Here is a 21,579-nt window from a genome sequence, read left to right as displayed (position 1 = left end):
TAAATATAATAAAACATAATTAAAAGTAGTCTTACATGCATGATTCAGATCAGTGTTTTTTTGTGAACACTGAAAACATCATGATCATGTGTAATAAACCATAATTCATCATGATTGTGGCAAGGGGGGCGTGGTTTAGCGAGGTCTGCAGCGGGAGAGAGCCGCGGACGAGCGGTAAGTGAGTGGGTTGGACGCAGATTGATAACACCTGTATCTTGTTCCAGTAATGGCCGTGGAGAGAGGATAAAACGCCAGTGGAACCGGAAGCCAGGGAGAGAGAGAGACCGGACGGTTGATGCCACACACACCCAGAGACTGAGTTACCGGAAGCGCCGACCCGGAAGTGATCGTTGTGTTATGAGTTTGAGAGAAGCCACACTATTGAGGGTGTTTTGACTATTGAGTTACTAAATAAAGAAAAGCATCAACCATCCAGCCGACCCCCGTGTCCTCTTCCTTCCTTACATTCACGAGGTATTACAATGATGTACTCACCTTAGTTAATGTTTTAATTAAGGTGTTGTTCATCCATGAAGTCATGAATGAAAGACTTTGAATTTCTGTTAATTCCTGATGATTGATGAGATATTAATGCATGTAGTAATGCATAAGTCATGCATGAATTCATGATAATTAATGTACCCTTTCCGCAAAGTGTTACCCATTATAGTTTACATAAAAGATAATAGTTTAGCATCCAAATACATTGCAAATATAGAAACATTTAAATTTGTGTTAAAAGATGTAGGCTATACGTGAGCCCAATGCTGGGTTCTGTTTCAGTTTTGCTTTAAATTAATTCGTTTTGGCTAGTATTTGGCTATATGGCTACTTGTATTATTCATTCTTGTTCTGTTCTGAATACAGTTACATTTAAAGGATTTGTTGTGAAGTTAAGGGAACTAAATAGACTATAGTTTATAGTATCTATATTTATAGTGTTTATGGTGTATATTCTTACTGTTGGTAAGAATATAAAAATGTCTAATTGTACATGTCTAATTGTTTATTCAGCATCAAACTATAAGGACTTAAGGACTCAACAATATGGACTCATATCCAATAAGGACTCAACAATATGGGGCAAAAAAGTCCCAGTATAAGTTTATTTATATCATATGATAGGGTGAATTCAGGGTGATCTCAATGCCAAAAAGTGTTCCATTCACCCTGAATGCACCCTTGTTATGGAATATCACACAAGAACAAGTGCCATTTTTTTATTAAATATCACCAAAATTGCAAATGTAATATTGAATTTATACAACAGTTCAAAAACAAGAAACTCATTTTGTGAGTTCTGTCATGTTATAAACAATATTGGCAGTGTTGTCTGCTTTGCTCTATTTCGCTGAATATAGTTCCAAGCAGAGCCAATGAAGAACTGCTGCACATCTTAGAGCAACACACAGTGGAGTTTCATTACGAAATGAATCTGCATGTTTGAACGAATCATTTGAATGAATAATTCAATGACCCATTCAATAAAGACAATTGCTGCGTCCCAATTCGCCTACTTATACTACATCCTAAAAGTATGTACTCTTTTTGTGAAGAAAAGGTATATACTTTTGAGTGTGTAGCAGAAAAGTATGTAAGCTTCGGGACATACTACTTTGCCATCTTTAACGGACTCTGTCGCTTAGTTACGTGCATCCCGTTACCGTTTATCTGCCCTGTCAATCATCGTCAGATTCGTCACACTTCAAATCCTCCACATTCAGTTTAATCTCCTACCGTATCGGAGAGAAATGTAGCCACTCGTTGATCTGCCATGGGTGGGTCTTTGTGGGTCAGAGACTCTCCTCATGTGTTTGCAGTTTAAATATAATGATGCATTAAAAGTTCATGGCCAAACGTGTCATTAAAAAAGTTCACAATGCTGCTGCAGGTAAAATATAATGTGGACAACACTGAATAAATATATTTTTGTCAGGTTAAATATTGATAGTTGGTCACTCAAACCCCTTTATCTAAACTTTTCTAGTTAACCATCGGACTCGCACAGCCGTCATGTTCGTAGTTTTTTAACGCATTTTATCCGCGTTTGTAGTTCTAATCGAATCCTCGTCCAACTCGCAATGGGTTGTGGGCAATATCAGCCGTTAGAGTGCCCATCGATTGGCACTTCGAATTCGGACCGGAAATAGTAAACCATCCGGGAATCTTTGGAATACACTTTTCAACATACTACGATTTGGGACATACTAATTCTATTTTCGAATACTATTTAGGATGGATAGTATGCGAATTGGGACGCAGGGAATCATTTGCTTCGCTTCTGAATGAATCAGCTGTTTTGAATGAATCGGTTGAATAGATTCAATGACTCACTCATTATGGCCTATTAGTGGCTTTATTTTCATATTTAAAGTATCATTTATTATTTATTTATATAAAATAAAACATATTTTAACATTAAATAAAAAACGATTTCTTCATATTGTGCAATTGTAACTGCATTTCAAATGTAATCATGCCACTTCAAAGCTGCATTAATTACAGTGACACAATTACACTTAAACTAAAAATGCACAAACTGCCACTTCAGAAGCCTTTTTTTTATGTCACATATATAGTTGTGAGCGAAGATATGTCTGTGTATTCGTGTAAAGGTCCTTGCACAGGGTAATGATAAAGTCAAAACAAAGTTCACTTTTTTCCCACACCATTCCTCCATCCACACTCATCTTCTCCTCCTCCTCCTCTACTCAATAACCTCATTCAAAATGACACTGATGCAGAGGGGAATGGGAGAAATGGAGGGGTAGTGGGTTTGTCTGAAGGTGTGCCGTCGGTTAATCCCTTTCCTGCTGCTGGTGAAAATGATCCTGCACTTATCCATAATTACCTTCTCCTTTTATGCACCCTATCACAGAGGAGGGGCAATAAACTCTCTCTCTCTCTCTCACACACACACACACACACACCCCTGCAAACGAGATGGAGGGTTTAAGAGCTTTTGCTTCAGTCTTCATTCGTGAGGGGTGTGTGAGACTCTCTTTCATTCTCAGTTGAGATGAGTCATCCATAACAATAATGGACACTGAACTATATTCACAATAGGACATAAGTCCTCTGTATCTGTCAACTCATTAATAAAGCACTTCCTGATAAAATACTTCACATTAAATGATTGAAATTCTGGTTAAAACCTCATTGAATAGATTTGGGAGAAAAAAAAAACCTTTGATTGCACAAGGTACCATTTTACTTATAAGACTTATAAGCCATTTTGTTATAAGAATGTATCGTTTAGGAGTCGCAAGATTTAGAAGAACAATCCACAGGCAGTGTTGCCAGATTGGGTCGACGATTTCCAGCCCAAAAGTTCACCAAAACCGCCCACTCCAAGAAAAACCTGCCCAAAACTTGAACAGACAAAATAATGTATATAGAATTGTATTGCCATTCTAATCAAGGTTGATAAGCACCATTTTTATCTAATTAATGCCTGGTTCAGACTACACGATATTAGCCCGACTTTGGCACGATCTGTTTGACGTAAGGTGTCGTAGGGATTCGTAAATGATAATGGACATCGGGACACAAGAATCGATCGTTTCATCTCGTAGAGTGTCATAGGATATGACAACCGAATCCGCGTCTGTGATATTTTACGACGTCATGACAAAAAGACTAGCATGTTTAATTTTTTTTTGCGGTCCTTCATGAAGGGTTCTGTCACGTGTGACGCTGATTAACCGGATCACAGACAGTTTTCGTACACAGCTTTCAAACACGCCGAAATGCATGAGATGATGGAGCGGCTAATTTTAGGTGGAATTATACAATGGAGGAAAGGTTTATGGAGCTGTGGCAACAGTATTCCTGCCTGTACGATGTGTCATCGATGGACTACCACAACCAAATAAGAAAAATGCTGGTGAACGATAGCGGAAGCCCTTCAGGAACCCGGTGAGTAACGTTACTGGAATGTAAGTTTAAAAGATGTTTTACAAATACGTTGTGGTGGCAAGCTTTTACTACTGGCTAATAACTAAATATTTAATATAAAAAAACAATATTTTACCTCAAGTTCTCTTTGGAGGATTTACAGCCCATAATATCCTCTTCCAGCAAGCCAGGAACATGTCCTTTGTTAATAGGACATGTCCTTTGGGTTTTCTTTCTATTTTTGCGCTTTTCTAAACATAAAACAGCCAAAACATGATGCTTCAGACATCGTTTGTTTATGCTCTTGTTTCTTAAATTTAATGACATCACGCACGTCGTGACAACAAGTGATGATTGGTCGAGTAGCAACGTGTAGTCTGACATGTTTCTAGTCCAGGACACGACAAGATTTTAGGAGTAAAAATCGTGTAATCTGACACAGTAACTATCGTAACAGACAAAAATATCTTGTAGTCTGAATTTTGACTGATTCAATCATTTTGACTGATTTTATGGAGCACATGGACACTTGAGTTTTGTTAAAGGTGGGGTAAGTGTTATTTCAAAACCGTTTTACAAAACAGACTCGGGCCGAGTGCAATAACAAACGTGTAGCCAATCAGCTGGTAAGGGGCGTGTCTACTAATAATGGTGAGGAGAGAGCACTCAGTGCATGTCATTATTCAAAACACACAACACGCATTACAGACATTAGTCGAGAACTAATACATGAATATGCTAGTGTGTCATGTTCACTTTTTTGTTCATTTGCGATCGTATTGTCACTCACTTCAGCGATGATAAAGACACGCTGATTTCCACACCATATGGAGCATCTAAATCTCCTCAGTGTCTGTTTCAAGCGTCAGCTCACAAAATGTGTCTGACAAGTAAGATACTATACTCCTATATGTTTGTTTCCTTTTTTCATGATCCTTCTTTCATGATGTCGTTTATTTTTTTGTGATCGCTATAACTCTAATCTGGTCATAATTGTAATATGTCATTAGTTGGACTGTCGTGCTCGTGTTCTATCAAGTTGTCATGAGAACGGTTTGTGTTTTTGTGATGGATATTCAATTTTTCATGAAATATTCGATCTGGATTAGTAACACGCAGATTCTGCCATAATCGTTGCCTGGGTTACATATGTGTGGGGCGGAGCTATCAAAATAGGACCAAGACCCTTTTGGGGGTAGGGACGTGCTTGTTTTGGTGATTTGAAATAACAACAACTGTTACCAGAAAGCACTTACGCCACTTTTAACCAATTAGACTATTAAATGTAGATGTCTGAAAACCGCTGAACTGACCCCAAACCAGGCCAAATTATTTCCACCCGTCGAGATCCATTTTTACCCGCACAATCAAATTTAAAACTGCCCAATCTGGCAACACTGTCCACAGGTGTGATTTACCTTTGAAGACCCTTCAGAGTGTCCAGAATGGAGAATAGTGATTTTACAGTTTCAGAACTGCAACAAAACTAAAAAATGATGTGCAGGTTAGTTACTTTGATAGCAAAGAGGATAATGATTAATATGGTCTTGTATTGGCAGAAACGACTGACTGGTATGTTTCTTTATGGGAAAGAAAGTAGAGATGTATGTTTTCCGCATTTTGTAAACTTTTAATTTTTAACTTGGTGACAAGAAAGACAAGCACATTCACCACCATTTAGAGGTATAAATAAAAGCCACAAGAATTCAAATGAGTGCTTGATATTGCCTGAGACACAGTTCGAGTAAATAGCCAGTGCATGCTAGTTTGCAAACTCTGGAAATTCCAAGTGAGCTCATCTAGAAAGTCACCAACAGAACTCCCAAAAGACATGCACCCATAAGAAGGGGCAATTCAGTCAGCACTGTGCAAGAAACCGGCAATCCAAACACAAAAGATGTCCTCCAATAAAATAAATGTGATAAAAGAGGACCCTGACAGCACTGAACAATCACAGGACAAGTTCTTGGGTGCAGTTAACAAGGAAACAAGGCAAGTACACTGGACTGACTGCACAATTGAAAATAGGTCAGACACCACTTTCAGAGTGATACAGGAGCAGAAGCATGTGTGACAAGTGAGGAGACATTCGAATAGCCATCACAAAGGAAAGAACAGCTCCAGCTGAGGCTCCAGCTGCCCAGGATGTTGTGAAAGTGCCATTGTTGTATAGTCGAGACCAGCTCATTCAAGTCCGAGTCCAAGAGGCTGTGTCCACATTAAGAACACAGGAGGGTTGAGAAGAGGTTCTGAATAATTTAGGCAGTGTAAATAAATATGCGAATGAAGCCTGGTGTTGCATCTGACACACATTGTGGACAATATACACACGTCCACTTTTAGGCAGATTCGTTACATCTTTAGTTGATTGGAGCTTCTTAATCATTGCCCTGATGGTGGAAATGGGGATTTTTCCTACAGCCACTTTCTATTTTGTGAAGCTCAACAATCTTTTGCTGCACATCAGAAATATGTTCTGTGGTTTTACTCATTGTGATGAATGATGAAGGGAATTTGGCCTTTGTGTTTCCTCATATTTATACTGCTGTGAAACAAGACATTATAGCTGGACAATTTCATGTTCCTTGTCACCCTGGTGTAAATATACTTCAGAGAAATTTTATTCATAAAAAAATCTGGGGGTACCAACAATTATAGCTAACGTGTTTAGGAGAAAAACATTTATTTCATAATGTGATTTACCCCCCATTTTCAATTATTTTACTTAAATGAAAGGTTAGATTTTTTTGCATTTTTTAATAAAAGATCAAAAGATAAACAATGTAGATAAAACAATTTTACAGCCATATTTGGTACTAACAATTTTGACCACTACTATCTATGTTTAATGTCCTATCCAAATGCTCCAAAGTGCAAGCAAACATGATATTGGACTGTAGACATATTGAGACAGAGATGGTTTAGAGAACGACAACACGGAAATGTATTTTCAGGGAGCAAAGCCTTCGGAGTCAGGCAGCAGCTAGATGAGAGAACAGAGATGACACCAGTTGAAATGAATTAAAAGATGTCTCAACAGCAGGGTAGAAAGATGATAACAGTGAAAAAAGAGGTGAGGTCTAAGACATACATGCAGCACATCAAGTACCCCTCCTGCTACCCAAAGTGAAAGCAGAACTCAACCGCATGGAACAAGAATGGCCCCTTGATGAAGTAACAAGACATGGTGGTTCGCAGCCATGGTGTGGGTAATCAAGTCCCGTGGAGATGCCTCCACCCATGACGATTAGACAGCGAAGAGGGTGAAATTCATTCTCCCCACTGCAGAGGATATAATCGTTAAACTCTCTGCCGTTTGTTTATTTAACTCCTTAGACGCAATCAAGTGGGGTTTACCAGATTCCTCTCGATGAACAGCCACAAGCTGACCACTTTAATCACTCCAAATGTTTCTCATTTTGGGTTATCACCAATCCAGAAATCTTTCAAAGAAAAAATGACTAAGCAGGCATGTGATCAGCCAAGAAAAAATGGAAAACCTAACTCACCCATTCAATAATAATAATAATATTTAACTATTTATTTTTTAACTCATTATTATTATTATTATTATTATTATTATTATTATTATTATTATTATTATTATTATTATTATTATTATTATTATAAATATAATAGTAATTTATTTATCTGTTAATTTGTTGTTAATTTTAATTGTTATAATTTAAAAATATATATATTTTAATAATATAATAAATTAAGCATCATTATTATTATTTTGAATAATAATAATACATTTATTTTACAGAATAACAGTAAAATTAACATATTATTATTTATGACTGTCTTAATTTATTTGCTTTTAAAAGTAAAATTATATATTATAAAGCGCTGATTTTGGCAAATTATTATTATTATTTAAAAGAAGAAGAATGTTATTCTTATTATTTTGTATGTCTGAATTATTTTCAGTCCCAGTCCGTGCGCAGTTGCCAGGCCTAACCCTGAACCGTCAGGTAAAGTGCACAGGCTCGCAACTGGAGGAATACATGCCTACAAATCAAATGCTTTGGTATAGTCACACAAAATAAACATTGAAGTGCATTGCACAAAAACAAACACTAATGTTTATAATTACTATGCTGTTGTTGTACCACCTTCTGAGCTGCCGTAGGATTTGAGCGTGCCGTATGCCATCAATATAATATTGATAAATCTCAAAGTCACCGTGGTTTTGGGTGTATCTGGAAATTTGGTGTATGCACTTTTGATAAATGAGGGCCATTGTGTCTTTAGTGTCCTGGGACGTCATTCACTACCCTCCTCCTCAATCAATTTTTAAAGTTAGACATCAAATTTTGTATTATTTCTCAATTAATTCATTATAAACAAAATAACATGGAAAAAAAATCCAATAATAAAAGAGTGCCTGTTTTTACAATATTTTATTTTATTTTATTTTTATTTTTTTTAAATTGTATAGGGTCACTAATGGCCTGAAGTTTGTACATTTTATTACAAAATCTATTATACATACACTCTGTATGTAGAATACATTTTTGTAATAACATTTACATAATTTGAAAGCTAAGACTATGGTCCAGATTTACTAACAGCTTGTGCCAGTCATCAAAAATCTACTGTCGGAATTTACCAAAGACATGCAGTGAAAAATTTGCGCTGAGAAGGCATGGACAGTTATTTTTGAGCAGACCTTATTGCATATGCATATGTAGGAGTTCCCTTTCAGATGCAAAATTTATGGGAGGAGATTATTTAGATGAATCATGCAAGGTGATTCACTAAGGTCAATTTATTGCTATATCACAACTGATCCTGAAAATGATCCGGGTCCGTCTGTGTGCGCTCCGTCAGTAAATCACAGGTAGAACTTTCCACTCCCATCTGCGTTTTTTTGGAATTGCGCTCTCATGTTAATTTGCCCTGTTTAGTAAATATGGCCCTTTGTTTCATATCAGAAGTAACAAAGCACAAAGCTTATTGTGATTGATTGGGCGTGAGGCCCGCTACAAATCTTTGTTCATTCATCAACTAAAAACAAATTGAAAGATTGATTCTTGGGATTTAAGATCAATATTGGTTCTTCAAAATGAGAATCGAATAAAATCAATATTTTTATCCCAGCCTTAATGTAAAAGTTCTGCCACCGTAAATTCTCTGCAGGGAAATATGTTCTTTCTTCTTCTTTTTTCTTTTTTTTTGATTGTTGTATTTTTCTGACCTGAGAATTGCATAAATCAGAGAAAAATGGCTGCATTTGTAAATACATTTATTTAATTCATGGATTGTTAGTTTGGGTCACTCATAACCATAGACTGTAAAAAATATGGACGTAGTGTCCGTGACGTCACCCATAGGATTCTGAAGAGCAGATTTCAAGAGACGAGCCATCTTGGCAACGCGTCATCGTGCATCATGCCACAGAAAATGGCCAAGGAGGACAAAGGTGGGCAGAGTTTGTGACGTGATGACTAACAGACAGCGGATAAATGGCTATCCAACTGTCAATCAAATTGGCCATAAAAAATTATGCAGAACTTTAAGGCTTTATATAATGTAAACGAATGAGTTATAAATAAAAAAATATTATATATTTTAAAATATATATTAAATATATATTAGATGCCCCCCCCCTCCCCAACCCTTACACACACACACACACACACACACACATTATTTCTGCTGTAAAGTTGGGCATTTTAACATGGGGTTCAATAAGATTCTGCTCCTTTCTGGAGCCTAGTGGCCAGTCGAGGAATTGCAGTTTAATTCACTTCCGTATTGACTCCAACAGAAACTGGGGGAGGTTGCTGCTTGCTCATAACGTTAATTTGAAAACCCATCACGCAACAACCAAATTCCCAAACTTATCACAGTTTTTAAAAAATCTTTTCACAAAAGAGAAAAATATTATTCCTCCAGCTGCGAGCCTGTGCGCCTTACCTGACGGTTCAGGTTTAGGCCCGGCAACTGCGCATGGACTGACAAAATAATAAAAACACGAGATTCTTCTTCTAAATAACAATAAGCGTCATTAATAATAAAAAAAGAAGAAGAAGAAGAAGAATCTTACAAATTGTCATGCAATTATTAATGTGAATGAATGGTACTCCACATCACATCATCATCACTATTGTACACCCCAATACATGTGATGAGATATGAAATTAAATGCTAATTGTTTCAAAACACGTGCTGTAAAATAATGCATTGGGATAGGTAATTTCTCATCCAAACAGCTTTAAATTGCTGGAGTGCGCTTCTCAACCTCCACACTATTAACAGTAACAGTATTTGGGTCCATATTTTGTTTTTCTGGTTGCCTTAAATCCCACTCTTTAAACTAGTTTTTTCCACCTGGTGATGGTCTTGATCTCCACGTCGGAGAAGTTTTGCTTCTTTGCCGTCTTCTGTGTGTCCATGACGTAAAATGAGGGCATGGGGGAGGCAGAGACTTGAATATATAGGCGCGTGTTATTCTAATGACGATCGTTTTCAGCAGCGGTATTTATCAAGGGCAAGTATTGCGTACACCTGGATTGCAGAGGTGTGTACAGCTTTACAAATCAGGCGGTGAGAGGAATGTAATCTTACGCCAACATATACGCCTGTTTCTACGCAAGGTTGAAAAATGAGGGCCAATGTATGCATTTAAAGGGTTAAACCACTCCACATCATGACTATCTCGGAACGTTCTAGGAACGTTACCAGGTGATGTCCTTGACATCAGTGAGGACATGCTCAGAATGTTCTGGGAATATAAAATTTCCAAATAAAATATTGAATGGGAACGTCCAGAATGTTCCGTAAAGGTCTGCAAATAACGTCCCAGAACCCTTTAAAGAACTCCAAATCATGACCACCTCAATACTTTCTGGGAATGTTACTTGGTGATGTCCTTGACACCAGTGGCGACGTTCTGGAAATGTAAAATTTCTAGCAGGAAACTTTCTGAACTCTGTCACATCGCTAAATCAATGTTTTAACCACGGAAAGCAATTAAAAATGTATTATTATAATGTTATCATTAGGTGTCATTTTTAAATGTAAGTAGCCAACAAATCAGTTTAATTTGACTTTTAATATTATACTACTGTACCAACTTGGCTTCCCTGTCCCCAGAAAGGTTCCAATTATTCAATATTGAAACAAATTGTATTGAAAACGAAATGCAAGATTGTGAATTGATATCAAATTGAATCGTGAAATTTTAGTCAGTGCACGGCCATACTTTACATGCATAAATGTCTTGCCTTTACTGAAACAGAAACAGACGTTCTGAATAATAAAGACCTTTACTTGGGTGCCAAAGGCTCCTGATCAAGGTCATGCAGTTCAGTTGCAATGCAGTGCTTGATCCTGAGAAGAGACTGACTGTAGCTGAGGCACTCTCATGGGGCTCGGATCACACAGCGGAAAGCACTGAAAGCCACGGTGAGATAACTACATACTGTAGGGCTGCTTCTGTCGTCAATAACTCCGGAGAAAATGAAGCTCACCAGGGTGAACACTCAATTAGATTCCTCGCTGCAGCCAGGACTCAGATTCATCAGAAACGGGTGGCCAGAATATGCAGCGAGTACATCCAAGGTCATCAATACAAATACCAAGGGTATTTTCAGGTCTCAAAAGCATTGTTCCAGCTAACAGGGAACATTGTCAGAACGTTATGAACATTTTTTTTTTACAGCGAACAGTCAAAAGGAATGTTTTCATAATGTTGGCTTAATGGGAATGTTAGCAAAATGTTCTTAGAACATATTTTGTTAGTTTAGGGCAGTCCTTGACAAAATTCACAATAGACATCAAGGCTTAAGCTGGTGTCATGAACGAGCTTGGTGGCCTTTATTTCACAGGACATTAAATTCTGTGTTCATGCTGCAGTGAAACAAGGGCAGCGCCACTGATCTCAAGAGAATTACCCTGTGGACCGGGGGAGAAAAGAGTGATAGATCTGTGTGAACTAGTAATATTAGATTACCATTCCAGATACATTGAGATCCTGACACTCTCTACTTTCTCCAGCATCCAGGTCATTGAAAACACATTTGCTCTTTTGGCATTGTAGGCGAGTTTTCTACTCAAGAATTTAGTCCATAGAACCCACATGTACTATAAAACATGTTTTGTAAATAAAACAAAGGTAAATGGAGCATGTTTTATAAGAAATAAAAGTTTTATTTAAAAAAATCACATTTAATTAAGGGTGTTATTTGCCGTATATTTATAAATATTTGTGAAATGCAATTTCTGAAGAATATTGTTTAAAAATAAATCCATAACTTTTTTTTCAGTGAGGTATAAAAATCCAGATCCTATACTATAGAAGAATCTGAAACCAGCCTGTCCAGAAGAGCAACAATCAGAATTTAAAAATATTATGCAAATATTAGAAAAAGAAGAAAAAGAAAAAAGAGAGAAAGGAAAAAAAGCAATTCAGCCATTTTGGTCTGCAAAAATCTTTTCAATAAATCCCTCGAAATCCTGGTGGGAATAATAAGGGAATGTTGTGCTTTATTAGCTCGTTTTATAACTTAATTCATGTTAACTCATGTTAATTTGTGTAATTTATAATTCATGTTAAAGGGTTAGTTCACCCAAAAATGAAAATCATTTAATTGATTACTCACTCTCATGTTGTTGGACACCCGTAAGACCTTAGTTCATCTACAGAACACAAATGAAGATATTTTTGTTGAAAGCTGATGGCTGAGAAAGGCTTCAGAAAGGCCTCCATTGGCATTTAGTACATTCCCACTCAAAAGACCCATAAAGGACCTAAAGACATCGATACAAAGTCCATCTCACTACAGTGGCTGTACAATAATGTTACAATGTGACGAAAATAGTTATTGTGCGCAAAAAATCAAAATAACGACTTTATTCACCAAGTTATTGACGTGAACTCGACGCATGCGCGAGAATATAACAGCGCCACTGGTCAAATACATGACCCGGAAGAGGAGGAGCGTCGCTATTGCGTGAGTTCACGTCCGAGACCTACAAGCAAGGCAATAACTTGGCAGATCAAGTCATTATTTTGATTTTTTTTTTTTTTTTTTTCGCACAAAAACTACTTTCTTCGCATTGTAAAATGATTGTAAAGCCATTGTAGTGAGATGGACTTTGTATTGATGTGTTTAGAGCCTTTATGGGTCTTTTGAGTGGGAATGTACTGAATGCCAATGGAGGCCTTTCTGAAGCTTTTCTCAGCCATCAGCTTTCAACAAAAATATCTTAATTTGTGTTCCGAAGATGAACAAAGGTCTTACGGGTGTCCAACGACATGAGGGTGAGTAATTAATTAAATAATTTTCATTTTTGGGTGAAGTAACCCTTTAACTGTGATTGAATACAGAGCATAATTTCAGAAATGTTTCTGTATTATTGGTCCACACACGTAACACATGCACAAGTAAACAATTTTAAAGATATGAATCAATTCTTTAAAAAATAATAATAATAAGTTAAAACATTTATTATAAATAATCTATCAGTGCACTTCATTAATGTACCATCATAATCTATAATCTAAAATATTAACATCACATATTGTTAACGTTCACATTCAGCCTTCACTGCCTTCCTTTAATTTGTCCACAATGCCCACTTTCTACTATCCAATATTCATTCTTACACATTAGTAGTAAAGGTAAAGGGATAGTTCACCCAAAAAAATCTTTCTTTGTGTTCAACAGAATAAAGAAATTCATACAGCTTTGGAACAAATTGAGGAGTTAATGATGACCGAACTTTCATTTTTGGGTGAACTATCCCTTAAGCCACGAAAAGGTGACACGGTCAAATTGTGTCATATGTCTGCCCAGTTTATCCCCTTTTCTGCCCTCTTTACAGTTCAGACTGTGAATAAAAATGCCAAAAAGGTCAAACCAAGAGATTATCTCACCCTCAGTGTGTTGATCTGTGTGCTGCTGTTGAAAAAAGCCCAGATCACATTTTTATTCTGCAGCCATGCCTCTGCCAGATCGCCAAGTTTAGCCACAGCGTCAAAGGTGCGGTTGGCCTGGTGACAAATAAAATTGCATTACATGTATGTGGAACACTGGTGTAGGCAGCTCATCTGATTGTGATTGGTCAATTGCTGTATTGAATGGTCAAATATTTTTGTATGCCACTATATAGCACTATACCACTGGATATTTCAGCATTTTCATGTCTCTTTTATCAGTATGCTCTCCCTTTTTTATATATAAAAGCAAGCTAACTGGTGTCATCCAGTCACATATCTAAATAAATAAAAACACTAGATTGCATCACCACAGGGTTGTAGATGTAAAAGCAGAATAAAAAATCTCTTCTAGTGTGTAGTTCTCTTTAAAGTTTTATTTCCAGGGCCGGATTCACAGAAACTATTTTCTATTTTAGAAATAATGTTAATCTGTATTCCCAAAAACTAGGGGTTGTAACAATACCTTCATGTCATGATTCAATCCTTATCACGATACTGAACTCACGATACGATATCATTGCGATACAGTAAACCAAGACATATTGTAAAAGGTTAACACAAAAATATACCATTGACTAAAATGCGATTGATTCAAATTTGAATTGGAAATGAGGAATTTAATAAGCTTGGACTAAGTGCTGATAACACAATGCACAGGACAATGGTAACACCAAAATAAAAATATTCATGATTCTGAGGCTGAAAATACAGAATTATTTAAGACAGATATTTGTTCAATTTTATTTAAAATAATGTAAGCCACTAACCTGCGCCCCTTATTTTTAGAATTTTCTGAAAAATGACATACCCAAATAAAAACATCTGCAGCTCTTAAACCCCGTGGCCTATATTGATAAATCTGGTTTTATTTTAAAGTAGACACTTGAAATATTGTTATTACCCAATATAACTCAAAGTAGTATAGGAACAGAGTAATGTAAATATACACGTAAGTGACGTTATTTATTTATTTATATTTTCTTCTTGAAATTCACTTAGGGAAAAATGTATGAGAAATTAAGGCCTTGAAAATAACCTAAATATAAAACGGAATGTCTGATCACGTTTTGATTAAAATTTGAGGATGATTCTTTTATAAATGTAGTTTCTGTAAACTTTAATGTCAAGAAAAGTCTAGGCGTCCTTTCAAAAAAGCCATTTATTTCAGAATATTTGTTATTGATTACGATATATTGTGACACGATATATTGTTACCCCCCTAGCAAAAACTTGTCTTAAAGGACAACTCTGGTGAAAAATTAACCTAGGGGTAATTAACACATGGTTACCGAGTAAATCGTACTCTGGGATGTGTTTTCATGAAAATCTAATGTAAAGAGTTTTATCTCTGAAAACAGATTAGCTTATAACGCGAGTGTATGGGGTATAGAATAAGTACAATTAAATCGCTAGTTAATACCGCTAACAAGGCTCAAAATAGCCCCACACTCACACGGTAGCATAATGCGGGTCCCTACATGCAAACGGAAGCATTGAGAACTTTCTAAGTGTACAAACAGTTTAATAAGAAGATACTTTATGAAGACAGTACATTACGCGTTTACAGACAGGAGCCATCTTGGAAAACAGTCTCGACCAGTCAAGCCACAAACGCTGTGCTAAGTGAGCTGATCGATAGGAATTAAGTTTGTGACATCTAATTACATGGAAATGCATAAATTATATATGTTTATTAAAGCTACACTGTGTGATATTTTTCCCCATCTAGCGGTGAAAAGGTATATGACCATCCAGTGAATATTACTTTCTGTTCCTCTAAATTCCGATTTAATGTTTAACTCCTACAGTGGCCGATTTAGTCCAAGATTAACATGGTGTCCAGTTTGACCTCGTCCATGAGTGTTCCTTCAAGTGATGAGGTTACTTTAGAAAACTATTATAATTTGCAGTTTATTATTTATCATTTGTCAGTTAACATGTAGGTTATAACATCTATGTAAAATGAATAATAGTTTTACGTTTTCATAATTTTTTTACCATTTTATTGCTAACATCAGCTATCAGGTTCCCAGACGAATACAAGCTAATCCTAGTAAAGTAACTTTTATCAGTGCTATCGTTATTCTGTATATTGTACGACATCACTAGCACAAGGCAAAATTTACATTGTAGGCTATATAATTTTCTCCGTGAGCAGAGATCAGTTGATGTGATGGAGGTGCAAGGGAGAGCTGTTAAAACGCGAAAGGCGAAGCATGAATTTATGGGTATGTCTCTCTTTGGCAAGCTTGCCAAGGTCAGACACCTGCTCAGGGAGGCTTACGGTGGAAATACATATGTGGGGGTCCCTCGGAGGGGGGAACCATGCACATGGGGCACCTGGCCGGACACAAGTGTCTGGGCTGAATAGGCCGAGGTCTCTAGGATCACATAAGAGTCAACCGGCCCGAATTCCAGGCACGCGACTTGTCAACCAAAAATGCCTGCAGGTCCCCTACCCTCTTGATGGAGGCCAAGGCTTAACATCTACTGACCACAAAGGCTCAAATGGGGCCCTCTGCAGTGCACTTAAAACTACTGAGAGGTCCCAAGAGGGTAAGAGAGGAGCACGAGGAGGATGTAGTCTCCTTGCACCCCTCAGGAACCTGATGACCAGGTCGTGCTTACTTACTGGTTTACCGTCCAAGAGGTCATGATAGGTGGCAATAGCGGCCACATAAACCTTCAGGGATGATGGAGACAGCCTTCGATCCAACCCTTCTTGGAGAACCAATCCAATCTCTAGTGGACGAACGCATTCGAAAAGACGTTTCGCAGTCAACATCCTGAACAGAAGGCTGTGAAGGGATCGATTCAGGACGAAAAACTAGGACCAGGATTGGTCGTAACTCACCGGTTTTCTTGGGTACAATGAAGTAAGGGCTGTAGAAGCCGGACTTCATCTCGGCTGGAGGGACGGGCTCGATCGCTCCCTTCGCCAGTAGGGTAGCGATCTCCGCACGCATGACAGGGGCATTGGGCCCCACCATGGTGTAGCCATGACACCCCGGAAGCAGGGAGGAGCCCACTAGAACTGAATCGCATAGCCGAGCCTGACGGTCCGCACGACCCAGCTGGACAGTCCCGGAAGCTGAAGCCAGGCTTCCAGGGAGTGCACCAACGGTGTCATGCAGAGCAACGGCGTACCCGTAGTGGGGCAGGGAAGCAGGATTACCGGCCCAGACGTGGGCGGCGCTTTTAGGTGCAGCAGCAGGCCGTCGGGGCAGTAAGTGTTTGATGGCTTCAGTCTGCCTCTGGGGATGGCCAAGAACTGTTGGGCGCAGTCCTTGACCGTGCCGCAGAAAAAGGCCAGCCTGGGATATGGGCGAGTTGAGTTGACTTACCACATCGACCAGGTAAGGCCAATTGTCTTTCCCGGACCACAGCTGTGGAAATCTCCTGACCCAGGGGGCGTGTGTTCACCTACACCACTCGGGGGGCGGGATCGGTGGCGGCACGCAGCTCGTAAGCCCTGGATCAGCTCTGTCCTCGTGCATACGCATCGGGGCGGTAGCTTACCCCGTAGCACTGCTGACTGAGGGGGAGGGACCCCAGTGTACCCTTAGGCCACGACCCCTCGAGGGCAGAGAAGGCAGAGGAGGCCAACGAATGGTCGTGGGAAGTCACGGGGATCTCCCGGACCGTGTGCACTCCTCATGCATCTCGGGAGCAAAATTGCATTGGGGGCGGGGCCCGCAACTGTCGGGTCCCGCCCCCAAAAAACAATCGCCCAACCGCGAGCACTCGTGACAGGGCGGAGTTCCACACCAGTCCGAGGCTCGCGGCTGCCCGAGATAACATGGCTGTCAACTCTAGGTCAGATCCTACAGTGCTAACACACTCGGAGGCGGAGCATTGCCAGATCGTCATCCCCAAAGGCCTCTAACCCACCTTGAGATTCAGGAATCGACCTCTTGCCGCCATCTCGAGTGTGAATGAAACAAACGGGGCATCAGCAGACGGTCCCGCCACTTCAGTCCAACACTCGCTGGAAGTGATGTGCGAGAGGCCGGGAGTGGCCCAAGGAAAGATCGCCGGGGTTCTTAATACCACAGCACAGCCCTCAGGTCACCCTGGCCACCAACCAAAGTACCACCTCTCTCAGAGATGGTAGAACAGGGTGTGGCAGAGCGGACTCTCTCTCTTTGCAGAGATCATTGAGTCTCGACCACAGCATCGCGATGGTCATGTTCCCGCAGAGGGAACACAGCACATCCACAAACACTGTCTGAACGTGCTGAAGCCCAAACACGTCGAGCAGTGAATGCGCTCCAAAGACAGCAACGGATATCGATCACACCTGGAAGTGCGCGGACAAACCATCTTCGAAAAGACGTGCCACACGCAAGCTCTTTTTGTGAGAGGAAAGCTCTACAGAGTGCAGAAGCGCCCAGGAAAAACACACACAGCTGTTGCAGATCACTGCACAGATCAGCAGGCAGGCAATGTGAGATCGCTCGAACGTGATGTTACACCGACACCCTGGAGAACCGCTCGTCTCGAAGACTGAAGAGAGAACTTCAGCATTCAGGCTTGCAGGAGTGAAGAGATGCTCTTGGCTCCGAAGCAGAAACATAATGCGATCATGCCAGCTACTTCCTTATATACCCATGTGGGTAGGCAGAGTTACGCATGCAAATCTCGCATGCCCATGGCATTGGCACTGCCATTGGGAGTTTTTAGATCTCGAAGATGATTGGATTCTAGGCAAACCCCCATTTGTCAGTCACTGACGTTACTCGGAGTGACTGAATGAAAGGGAACTCCCTTTACAGGGGTAGTGCCAGTATTTAAAAAAAAAGGCAAAAGGGACTAATAGGACCTATGCCTAACAAAAAAAATCAAGTAACGTGTTCACTTAAAGGGTTAGTTCACCCAAACATTTAAATTACCCCATGATTTATTAACCCTCAAGTCATTCTTCTTTCAGTTATATTAAAAAAGTCCTGGCTGATCCAAGCTTTAAAATAGCAGTGATTGTTGCTCTGTTTTTGTGAGTTTCAACTTACAGATAAAGTGTTGTACTGTACACCAGAAAGACAAAGTGCAAATTCATTTAACAGACCGCTTCATCTTTATACATGCTCTTTATAACTATTTAAACACTTTAAAAACGCAATGCTGAGGGCTAAATTAGCGTCAAGCCAAAGCAAAATACTTTGCCTACAGGCAAGAAAGTTGACATAATGCTCCATTTTTACCATTTTTGTTTAAACAGTAGACAAAGTATGATACAAATTTCAGTATCAATAACTGTTCTGTAAAATCCCTCTGTCGATACGACTGTCCGTGGGCTGGGAAAGGACCCAAAAATGCAGAAGTATAATTGCAGTTTTCACGAAAGCCCTTCCTGACAAATAAATGTGAATTTCTCAATCCAGGTAGCGCGTAGATTGAGAAAACATGGTCCATTTACATAAGCTTCTGAAAGTGTAACAATACAAAGATTGTTACAATTGAACTTATTTCTTATTTTCATGAACTAATATTTTCATAGCTTGTCCCTGTACACTTACTAAAACTTGACCTATGATAACTAAGGTATCAAGCCAAGTATTTTGAAATCTAGAAAAAATTCTGTCTCTTTCTGAAAGCAGGTCAGAATGGTAACATGAAACTTTTACAGTTGTTTAAAATTTCATGTGACAATCACCGATTCAAATCTCTGTGGAGAATTCTCTGAGCTTGTTAAGTGCACATTCATCCTCGTTTCACCAATTTACATCTTACGCAATGTGAGTGTGTTTTCTTTATTCAAGCTAAATCATGGCCATGTTTTTAAAAGTGCATTAACTTTCCACTGGCTTGTGCTCTCCTGTACTTATGTTCATGTTTATGTGTTACCTCTGTAATGATGCTCCGTGTAACATTTGTGTCGGGCGTATAGAGGATTGTTCCTTGCAGAAAGGGTCTGAAGGTTCTCCAGAGCAGACGCAGTGTGGACGAGCTCTCCAGTGTGTCCGTCAAGTTTTTACAGAACTCACCTGCAAAGACAGATTAGTGGATGTACATTAAAAAAAATATAAATAACTGAAGAAGCAGGTTCAGATGCAGATTTGTGTGTTATTGTGCTGGTACATTGGCAGGTTTGGGACTGCCATGCATGGACAGCTGACTGCCAAAGATTTTTTTATATTCTTACATATTATGTGATGGTTAGTTCGCAGCAGTGACAGAAACTAGTCTAACCTGTTACATCACGTAGTGTACACGTGCACTCTCTTGTGTGTTTTTGTAAAGTGAGGGACATTGATAATGTCAGATTGCACATTGTTCTATTTACCATATTTGATGACCTCTATGGTATGTATGTTGAACAGTGTGTATATGGGAATAAAAGCATTAAATCTGTTCACTGTGTTGTCACTGTTCAAGTGATTGTTCAGAAGACCTGGATTGAACAGCTTGATTCATATACTATGTATATGTGTGTGTGTTGTACAATGTATTTAGTTTTTTTGTCATTTGGAATGACATGAAGGTGGGTAAATGATGACAGTACATTTTGACATTTTTATTATCCCTTTAAATCTCACCGTCTCCAATCAGTGTTAACTCAAACCACACACACACACACACACACACACACACACACACACACACACACACACACACACACACACACACACACACACACACACACACACACACACACACACACAATATGTGAGTGTACTATGTATAATTATTATGCATATATAAATACACACATGCATGTATATATTTAAGAATGTTTTTTTTTTATATTTATGTATAAATTGTTATATTTATGTAATCTAAATTATAGAAATATATAATATAGCATACTCATGCAAATATTTCTAAAATATATACTTGTATTCAAATAACTGAAGAATGGTCAGGAACTTACTACGCCTTCAAACTAGTCCAAATGAGGTGCGTAGACCAAAAAAAAAAGAATTGTAAAACATTTCAAGAGAGAGAAAAAAAAAATCCCCTTCCAATCCCCTTCTCCTTGCACTGACAAAGGTCACATGTGACTGACACGCTTGCCCCTTTTTTCAGCAAAAATGTGAATCTTATAATATCTGCTTCATAGAATTTGATTAGGTCCATAAACTCTAAAATTTCATAAGAGTCCCATGAAACATGAGAGGATCCATCTTGTCATATGTTCTCACATTTTGATTTAATACCATGACATATTGTCTAGATGCAAAGAATGTGTGGAAAATAATTAAAGATAACAGAACAACATTTTATTAAGGCTCACAATTAACTCACACAGCTAGCTGTTTTACTGTGGTTAGCTGGGTGGCTGTTTACACATAAATAAAATCTAACTTTTAAACCTAACACTACGCTTTACTTTTCTCAATCTTTTTGTAGTATCTGCAACTTTTCTCTCTCTTAATGTGTGTCTACGAGAGAAAGAAATATATTAATCTATTTGTTACTTAAAGCACATATTTTAACATATCGCAATCAGCATGTGTACAGTTTTCTATTGACTTAAAACTAGGGATGCACAGATATGAATATATGATACATATATTCTGGCCGATAACGTTAGCCGATACATCTTTATATTTGAAAGCCAATAACCGATATATGGCCAAATACAAATACAAATTTTGATAAACTTTTAAAGCCTGATTACAAAAACAAAAGGCTCATCATTAAAAGCCATGTCCCAAACACTTCAACATCAATAAAACCTATACGGGGGTGCATTTAGCCAAATATGGTTGCAAGTTTCGTCGTCATTA

At 38.5% G+C, this 21,579-nt stretch overlaps 1 protein-coding gene across 1 annotated transcript in view; it reads right to left on the bottom strand.

The window, feature by feature from the left end:
- Positions 1-21,579, bottom strand: part of LOC137051932 (phospholipid-transporting ATPase ABCA1) — a 365,555-nt gene that overhangs the window by 216,309 nt on the left and 127,667 nt on the right. Inside the window, exons 10-11 of the mRNA XM_067428858.1 lie at positions 19,694-19,833; positions 13,787-13,903 (exon numbers count right to left, since the gene is read on the bottom strand). Of these exons, the coding sequence (XP_067284959.1) occupies positions 13,787-13,903; positions 19,694-19,833 (257 nt within the window). The remainder of the gene's footprint in view (positions 1-13,786; positions 13,904-19,693; positions 19,834-21,579) is intronic.

Source organism: Pseudorasbora parva, chromosome 1, assembly GCF_024679245.1.
Source record: "Pseudorasbora parva isolate DD20220531a chromosome 1, ASM2467924v1, whole genome shotgun sequence".
NCBI classification, from domain to species: domain Eukaryota; kingdom Metazoa; phylum Chordata; class Actinopteri; order Cypriniformes; family Gobionidae; genus Pseudorasbora; species Pseudorasbora parva.
The sequence above is the reverse complement of the archived record's forward strand: the minus strand, read 5'-3'. Positions and strand labels throughout refer to the sequence as shown.